We start from the raw sequence: 9,709 nt of genomic DNA, 5'->3' as shown, positions 1-9,709 counted from the left end.
ACTAAAAAATAATTAAAAAATATTACTTGTTAATCAGAATGTGACACCATACAATTATCGCGAGATTTATTAAAATCTCACAATAATATAGTGAGAAATTGCCTGAAAGTTTAAAACTACAAATTCTTGCGAGATTTTCAAAATATCAAGAGATTTATGAAAAAACATAAATGCCTTGATTTAAACATGATATTTACGTTTTAAATGGCTATTTATCATGGAAAAACTGTGTATTTTTATTAATTTTTAGAAAAAATAAATTTTATATTTGTTAATTTATTTTTTTATTGCCGAGATTTTGCAAAAAAATGCAAGATTTATGAAAAAGTTTTAAATTCTTGTGAGTTTTTGAAAAACGTGATTGTCATTTTTAACGTTTGTCACTAAGTGCGACACATGTTAAATCTATTAAAATATTATTAAAAACTAATTATAAGCTATTTTATATTTATTAAAAAATAATCGATTCAGTCGATTTTCTGACGATACGATACGTATCTGCTGATACCCACCGATACTGACTACACTGGTCCAAAACAAGGAAGAAATCACGTTTTTTAAAAAATGAGGTTTCTATTTAGACTGTTTTTAAGAAAGGTTTGGCTCTATATGAAATTTCAGAAAAGTGAGTCCTTTTTTTGGAATGAAGAGCAAAAGGTTGGCTCCTAAATGGAATTTTCCTTGTTTGTAACTTCTGTAACGTAAGGCTGGGATGGAGAAGCATCCAAACCTCCCCAAATCGTTAAGGAGCGTTCATCTTAAAGATGGACGGCGGAAATTGAGAGACGAGAGATCCAGCACAGTACTACGTACGTGTTTCTCTATAGTAGCACTGTTTTTCTTCGCAAATCGCAAGTTTCCCGCGGAAATGGACGGACCAGCACGCGATCCAGCACGCAGAGAATGGCATAAAAAGTAATTATCGCGTCATGAAAAATTTATTTTTTTTATCTTTTATATTTTTTGGGTGCGTCGGCAAAGCTGCAGAGTGCCGTAGCTGGTGCCCTATAAATACGGGCCCCTGGATCTACGAGAGACCGATATGCTCTCCGTCGTGCCACGGCGACAAGAAACCGTTTCCGGCGATGATTCCTGCGTATTCTTCGGTGAGTCTCTGCCGCCTCCGATCTGCATTTCCCCTTCTCGATTCGTCGGTTTTGCCTCTCGTTTTCAATTTTCGATCATCGAGTGCGTTTTAGTCTCGTTTGATCACCGTTTCTTAGCATTATTTTGTGGATTTGCTTGTGATTCATGGTGAAATTTGAATATTAGGGTTAGGGTTTTGGGGGAACATCGAATGGAACCGTTCCTCTTATGCGGCTCCACCGGGCGACGGTACACTTGCCGGGAGGCACTTCCAAGATACTTCATTCCTCTTAAAGCAAGAAGTAGACTCAGCGTAGTTGCTCGATGTTGGCAATTACTGAGATGGATTGATTTGTTGACAGACTGACCAGAAAGGGAAAAAGAACAGTTGAGATAACCTAGCAAAGGGCCACGACGGAAAGAGTGAATAGACTGCTCTATTCTTGTTATGGATTTCTTTTTTTCCCCTAAAAAGAGGTAGGTTTTGGGGTTTAGAGTGATTTCTATAGTAGTGGGCAGAGAAAAGAAGAATTGGCTTTCTCCTGTCGTAGGAGTAGGAGATAGAGTAGAAAAAATAGTCAGAGATATTCGTTGTTACAAGGAAAAACTAGATGATGTTCTGTTTGTTTGTAGAGCCAGATCTACGGTAAAAAAGTGGAGATGGGAGAGTACATATAATGGAGGAAACTGAGGGAACAATTTCGTGGCTTTCTCTTGTTGTGGGAAACGCTCTAGTTTTGGTTCTTGATTTTTGAGTGAGTTGTCATCGTCACTACACCGGATTCTAATGTAGAGAAGCGATTCTATGGAAATCTATTTTCTGATCATTTCATGATACTATTGCAATATGAGTACAATAAAACACTTTTTTGTAATTTTTATCTTTTTCACGTTTTCTTTTTATTTATGTTGATGTTTCCAGTTATGTTTTCGAAAAACAATCTATTTTGATTATTGTGAGATTTTACTCACTAATATTTTCCCAAGAGCGAGATCTGTGACTCTAGTTGAGACATTAGGAGGGAAATTTGTGCAAGTTTTCTTGTGTATCTTGCTTTCCTTGTAATCTTTATCAACTTAGGTTTCAACTTTTATTGTTTGAGGTGCTAACTAAATTATCTTTGACAACAGGTGGGCTTCACCAGGATATCTAAAGGATTGTCTGGAGTACTTTTCATTGGATTTTCTCTCTCCATGTTATTTCCTTGGATAATTCGATATGTGGCATTGGTTCCGGGGAAGTATGGAACAGATTTCCTTATTTTCAATTCTGAGGTTTTAATTGGAATCAGATGTGTCTTGATCTGATTCTAGATGGCACTGATAATCATAATTATGCATTTAATTGTATCATTCTCTGTTTCGTTGATGAATTTCTTGTATTATTATCTGCTTGAATTTGGTTTACCTTTGTTGTCATCCGTATGACTTGAAGCTTACATTTGCTAGCCTTGTCATGCAATTTATTTTCAAGATGTTTTTGTTTAAGCGGATTTGTGTGGCTAGACGTAACAGGGATCTGTTACCTCTTTTGAGGTCTGAATATGCCCCACACCTTTGGAAGAATATGCATGGTGGGCCACTTAATGATGTTTAATTAACTAGAATTGTTGCAAAATGGCAATTGTGTGATAATTTGCTTGGTCAAAAGAAAAAAAAAATACAGAAAAAGAGAGAAAATTACTTCTTTTGGGGTCTTTGAACTCTAATTTAGATGAACAAGCCTTGTCATGCAATCAATTTTCAAGACTTTTTGACTAAGTGAATTAGAGTGGCTACTGGCTAGACCTAATGGAGATTTGTTTCCTTTTTGAGGTTTGGATATGCTCGACACCCTTCAAAGAACATGCCTGGTGGCCCACTTGGTGGAGTTTAATTACCTAGTATCATTGCAAAATGGCATTTGTGAGCTAATTTGCTTATCAAAAGAAAAACAAAAATACAAATAAGAGATAAAGAAAATTAGTGCTTCTTTGGGTTCAGCGGTTGAGTTCCAATTTAGAACAATGCCAAGCTGTTGAAATATTTTAAACCAGAATCATATTTTTCTGATATGATATTTCTAAGTTAGGTGCTTATGAGTTTGAGATGTGGTCCAACTTGCACACCAAAGTTACACATATTATGTGATTCAGTTGTGGAGAATTTATATTTTATCTGACATGTTATTTCTTGAATACGAACATCATTAGAACATCTTGATGGTATTCCTTTCTTGTATAATTTATTTGTTTTTTTTTTGTGTTACCATTGCTACTTGCAGGACTATACCTTTTGCTTGGAATGTTATAACTGCTGGATACATTGAACAGTCACTGTTCGGGGTAAGTGCTTTTTTCTTTTTCTTGACTCATGTCAAGGGTTTTAAGTTAGTGTCATCCTTTATGCAGCTAGAGAATTAATCTAGTGAGTTGCATCCAGATTTATTTTTTCTGCAATCAGTAAGGAGTTGTATTTTAAATTCCTTGTGGCTATATATGTGCAGCACCATTTATACATCTTGGCGCTGAGGAACCACTTGCTATGATGCATGTTATCTCTATCATGATTTAACAATTCTCAATTATTATTAGAGATCAAGGTTGCCAGACTAGGAAGCAGAAGTGAGAAACGATATGAGAAGCAAGAAGCGATGCATTTTAAAATGTATAGGAAGCGGGAAACGAAGAATAAAAAAACAATATAAGAATTGTTTGGGAATCGAAATGGAACACAAATAAAAACTAAAATAAAAGTAACTTTTCTTAAATGTCATGGTTGTTTAGTGTAAAAATTAAACTTTTAACAAAATCTAAAAATGATGACTGCCAATTTAGAGAAAACACATGGAAGTGAGTGAGAAGCGTGAGAGAAAACACATAAAAAACATGAAAAGTAGAGTGAGAGAACATATAAGAAGAATAGATGAAGCATATGGAAAACCTAGGAGAAGCGTGGGAGAATCGAGATTCTCATCAAGTTTCGGAAGTGAGGAGTATCACGCTTCCGAAGCGAGTTTCCGGGAAGCAGGCTTCCCACCTATCTAAGAAGCTTCCGGTAACTCTGTTAGAGATATGGTAAATTAAAAGAATGGAAATATCTTGTCTTCCAAGACCCAGTTCATTGATAAAGCTATTCATGCTTTGGCTAGCATATTCTTTTGAAAACACCGAGAAAATTATTTTTCAAATGCCTTTTGCAAAGCAGCACTTATAATGATGTGTAATTTTAGGAATATTTCATGGGAACATGTACAATATCTTGCATAGTTTTATCATTTTGTATCATCATTGTGATATTTTCTTTGTTTATCTTGTATGTTATGTACAAGTGTGATTTACCGTTGCAGTTATTACTGCAGTAGAGTACTCTCAGTGTTTTCTGCAAGGTATAGCAGTTTGGTTCTCAAACCATCAAGCATGATCGATTGTTCCCTCAATATTTTATTCATGGTTTAAATGAAAAGGATGAGCAGGGTCCTTGTTATGTCATCATGACTTCATACTTCTTTTGTGTTTTCTGATATTTTCTATGAAATTGATGCTTATGCAAAGTTAGCGCTACACAAGTGACTGATTTTTTATTACTGAGTCTATTAAAACATTTCCATTTGCAGCTGATTTTGAGCATATATGGCCTTATGTACGGCGGCAAGTTGCTGGAACCAATATGGGGATCTCGTGAATTTGTGAAGTTCATCATTTTTGTGAACTTCTTCACCTTATTTGGCGTATATCTCACAGCAGTTGTGTCTTACTGTTTTACCAGAAGAGAGAAATTCCTGTAAGCACCATTTGCTGAATTGCTGTTTTGAACCACTAATCTTGATTTGGAACCTTATTTCTTACTCATGTACTTGACAAATCAAAGGTTGGATTAACCAGTTTTTACTTTTTAATGGACGATAAAATTCCATTATCTGGCCCTTCAGAGTTTCTTGTTTTGCACATTCCTGTCTGACTGAATTCACTTTGTGGTAGTTACTAGGTGATAGAGAAACCAACAGGCAAGCTTATCAATGTTGGACTTCAGTGGTTTTGGGTGTTTTCTTGAGCTGTATATTTCTAGCATGATGTTTTCTCAGACATTCCTTGGAGGATCAGGGATGTAAATGAGTTTGAGTTGGAGTTGATCCAGATCCATTAGAGGACAGTTCCTTGGTATTGGGTTTAGATTAGGATGACATGCACATTCTGTGTTGTTTAAGTGGGATCTGGATTGAAATCTCAACATTATTCTTGACATGTGGATCTGATTTAACACACTTTATGCCATCTATATTCATTTGAATTTTTTAAGATTAATTTATCTGAATGGAAAAGAGTATCTATCTCAGGTTGAAACTCTATTGAACATATTAATATCTTATATCACAGGGTCCTCTTCCTAGCCCTGTGTACCATGTCAGCATACATAAGCCCTATCTGCTGTTCAATAGGATACAACACAGATATGGATATTGGTCATGGATGCCTTTATTTATGTCCATAACGTCATCCATGGTTTTCCTTTGTAGCCTGCATCTTTTCTAATTGTATTGATGTTTGATGTTTGATCTTGGTGTTGGTAATCGTTTGTTCCTTTGTCTTTACATGACTTAGATTTGGAGGGACATGATTAAAAGTGACATGTTTGATACTTTGTTTATGCATAAAAGTGTGATCTCTAATCATGTGGTTGTTCGGTCAAACCTAATCTTTTTGCATGGTTTGTACTTTGTACATTGTGGGAAACTGTGGCCCTGTGGTAAAACTATTTTAAGTTTAGATAGATCTATCATAGATGTAGATTGGTGTTCATAAATGTTATATAGGTTTTTGCTTTTGAATATATAATTCGTAATCTTTTCGGAATCATTATGTTGTTTTCTTGACAGGAGTTCCAGTCAAAAAAGTCACTCTCACTTGACAAATTCAATTTACCAAAGTGTGCCTTGTACTTTTTAACAAATGTGTTTTGACATTTGTTTCCCTCCCAAACAAGAGACTCATTCTAAATCAGTTGAACATGCGAGTATCTATGTTACCGCGACACGGCACCTTGGGTGCCATACCTGTGTCGACAGGGGTACTGGTACCTGGACACGGCATTTGCTGAGTCCTATATTATATTATATATTATATTTTCAATATATAATATATATTTTAGATGTATAATATATATTTTAGATATATAATATATATTTTCAGTATATATTTAGCCGTGTCCCCGTACCCATATTTTTTGGAATTGCCATGTCGTACCTTCCGTACCCGTACCCCACACCCACACCCACACCCACACCCGTACCCAGGTGACATAGGCTAGTATTAATATAGTTAGTTTAAAGTTTGATAAATTTGTGTGTGTGTGTGTCTGTATTCAAGTTTCTGTGCTGGTTATCCAACAGTTGGTCAACATTATCAAATGTGTTTTGAGTCTTTGACATTTGTTTCCCTCCCAAACAAGAGACTAATTCTAAATCAGTTGAACATGCTAGTATTAATATAATTAGTTTAAAGTTGGTTAAAGTTGTGTCTATATTCAAGTTTCTATGCTGGTTATCCAACAGTTGGTCAACATTATATATATAGGGAAAATATAAGGTGATTTTGTACCATGATACCATACGGTGGTACACACTCTTGTTTATATAGATCCAACCACCCAAGTTTCTATGCTGGTTATCCAACAGTTGGTGAACATTATATATATAAGGAAAATATAAGGTGGTTTTGTACCATGATACTATACTGTGATACACACTCTTTTTTATATAGATCGAGCCACCAAATGGTCGATCTAACCGCACAGATGTGTTTAGCATGGTTTATTTACTATGTTAGAAGGTTTTATCATATCTAATACAGCATAAGATCCTACTTTTGAGTGTGTAAATCAAGAGCTCAATTTATGAAAATAAGGGTAGTCTAGAAATGGTATAAAACATCATATTTTAGTCAACTTTTACACATGAGAATAGTATAGCTCATATTCTATAAGTTGGCCTTTTTCTATTTCTTGTTGTCAATGCATGTCTTTTTTTTGGCATATATCTTCATATGTCTTATACTGTGATAACAGGACTCTACAATCTTTTCTTTGTTCTTTGCTCCAAAGACATGGTCCAAATCTTGAAAAGTGTAAAGTGTACACTATTATCTTCGCTTGTTGAAATTGTTGTCAGCTGCTCTAACTATTTATTTTTTTGTTTCTTCCTGCCAATGCTTCATCCGGTTAATGGTTGACTTAATATTAGTGATTTAATTTTATGTTCAATTATTTTCCACTTTGAGTATCTTCTCTCCTGAATTATCCAGCGCGTTTTCTAGAATTGAGTGGTGTGGTGTCGACAATCAGCTTCCATTCTTTTATGTGAAATTTTGATTGCTACATAATAAGTATTTTATCTTCCTGTCCTTGTTTACAGATATACACCTCTCTCTGGATTTCATGGGGTGCTTTGCGGATTCCTAGTTGGAGTGAAACAGGTTATGCCAGATCAAGATATCTCTGTGCTTGGAAAAATCCATATCAGGGCTGAGGTGTGGCTGACTTTTCCAAATTTACCGTTGTGTTCTGTTGTAGTATTTTTTAAGCATTGTACTCGATAGAGTCCCAAGTCATTATTAAACATTATTTCATTAAGGTCATTGACTTTTCTGTCTTATTTATCAGTGGCTACCGTCACTTCTCGTTTTGATGGCGACTATCATAAGCGTTTTCACATTAGGAGTAATGCGTTACTTGCCGTTTGTTCTCTTTGGAACTTATGGGAGTTGGATTTACCTGAGATATTTGCAAAGGAATCCAGAGACCAACTTATTGGGTGATCCTGATGATGAATTTGCTTTCTCAACTTTCTTCCCACGTTTCTTAAGGTAGTATAATTTGTGTTGTTAGGAGTCTTCTTGCATGACTGGAATTTTAGAATATTGTGTTATAACATAGTGGATTTTCATCTAATAATATGCGTAATGTCATTGATTCTTATGATTTGTTCTGTACTATTTCATTAAAAGTTAATTTCTACTTTATTTATTATTTGCAGACCCCTAGTGGAGACCTTTGCTTCATTTTTCCACAGGGTACTCTGTGGCAACAAAAATGTCCATCGGAAGGGAGATAGCCATGTCTCAGGCAGTCTGGTAGAACATGGATACGAACCCATAGATGCATCAAGAAGGTGGGGTCCATGTTCTGCAGTTTTTGTTCTTCGTCTTTAAACTGGTTGATTAGTATGAATCACCTATCTACAGAAAACACTCAAAAGCAGTAGCATACTTGCATACAAACTAAACAAGAAAATGATCATAGTGCTTGTGATTTATGACTCTCAAGAAGGAAGATTTAAGTGCACATAATTTTTTTTCATAAATAAAAAGAACTTGTGTATATTTCCTTTGCTAATCTTGTAAAAGGTGGTGATGAATTCAACATCGTCTCATGACTAGATAAATTCAAACTGTGCAACAAGGAGTTAATGAGCAGTTTGAAGAAAGAACCTCTTATTCTATACAACATATATATTTTCAGTTTGTATTCAATTTATAATTTATAATTTATAATTATATTTTCAGTTTATAACTTTATATTTTCAGTGTATAATATATATTTTAGATATAGCATATATATTTAGATTATATTCAGTTTATTTTGAATTTATTTTGTATTTATGTGATATTTAATATATATATATATATATATATATATATATATATATATATATATATATATATATATATATATATATATATATATATAGCTGTGTCCCGGTACCCACATTTTTTGGAATTGCCGTGTCGTACCCTCCTTACCTGCACCCACACCAGTACCTAGGTGACATAGCCGTGCTCAAACGCATCACCACATGGATGCTGTTCTAGGGCTTGTAACTGCTGGTATTTACAATGTGGCACACATATCTACCAACATGAGTCCTAGTCTACCTGGTCTAGCGATCATCAAACTGAAGTATCAAGTTGGTTAAATGTTGCCATCTTAGAAATAACTGGAAATGATCTGGATGCGTTTTGGACATTGCGGGTACCCACCCTTCTCCCCCTGAATGTGAATGTATGCAAGGGGAGTAGCTGCTATGCTAACATTTGGGTTCTAGTCTCCTGAATGCTTCTGGATGAAGTGGTTGATAACTTGGCCATAATGGAAAAAGATGAGCACATAACTTGTAGGTTCATCAACTTAGTTTTTCAAGTTCATTCAGGTTGGCTTGGCACTCGGCGCTGATATATCCTGTGTTTGTTCATCCATGCTTTCTTGCTTGATTGGTAGTGGTCAAAGCTGGGGGGTTGGTTTCTCTTGTGGCCATGGTAGACTGGTAGATGTTATTAATCATGCTATCTTATCTTTTTTTGTTGTCTTATGACCTATAATTGATTCATGCATGCAGAGACCGGGGCGACCATGCATTGGACGAGAGACTAGGCGGGAAAGATGATGTTGATGATGCCGGCAAAGGTCGTACATCCGACAATGTCTAGTATATGGATCGGTGATGCTGATTTTTGCACCTACAGCTTGGCTGACCCAAGCCATCTTCCTGTTGGCATGAATTCTGGTTTCCTGTAACCATTTTGTTTGTACAAGTATATAGGAGTGCTTGAGATACTGTTTGCTGAAACTCTTTGCTTTAAAAATCAACTAG

General features: G+C 35.4%; 1 protein-coding gene across 1 annotated transcript; it reads left to right on the top strand.

Moving 5' to 3' along the window:
* The first annotated feature begins 977 nt into the window (after positions 1 to 977).
* Positions 978 to 9,709, top strand: LOC149828311 (rhomboid-like protein 19). The gene is made up of 8 exons (XM_090017507.1): positions 978 to 1,106; positions 2,218 to 2,327; positions 3,350 to 3,410; positions 4,682 to 4,848; positions 7,475 to 7,589; positions 7,723 to 7,925; positions 8,096 to 8,230; positions 9,455 to 9,709. The coding sequence occupies exons 1-8, from the start codon at positions 1,086 to 1,088 to the stop codon at positions 9,543 to 9,545; spliced, it is 903 nt and encodes a 300-aa protein (XP_089873633.1). The 5' UTR covers positions 978 to 1,085; the 3' UTR covers positions 9,546 to 9,709.

The sequence above is a fragment of the Nuphar pumila genome, chromosome 9, assembly GCF_984573655.1.
Source record: "Nuphar pumila chromosome 9, dmNupPumi1.hap1.1, whole genome shotgun sequence".
Taxonomy (NCBI): Eukaryota; Viridiplantae; Streptophyta; class Magnoliopsida; order Nymphaeales; family Nymphaeaceae; genus Nuphar; species Nuphar pumila.
Note: the sequence above shows the minus strand (reverse complement) of the source record. Positions and strands in the feature narration are given on the sequence as shown.

Bases quoted from the DNA above. Each gene is read 5' to 3' on its own strand.
- LOC149828311 (XM_090017507.1), top strand. From the start codon at position 1,086: ATGATTCCTGCGTATTCTTCG. The intron at 1,107-2,217 runs GTGAGTCTCTGC...CTTTGACAACAG, and splicing joins TGATTCCTGCGTATTCTTCG to GTGGGCTTCACCAGGATATC. The intron at 7,590-7,722 runs GTGTGGCTGACT...CTTATTTATCAG, and splicing joins AAATCCATATCAGGGCTGAG to TGGCTACCGTCACTTCTCGT.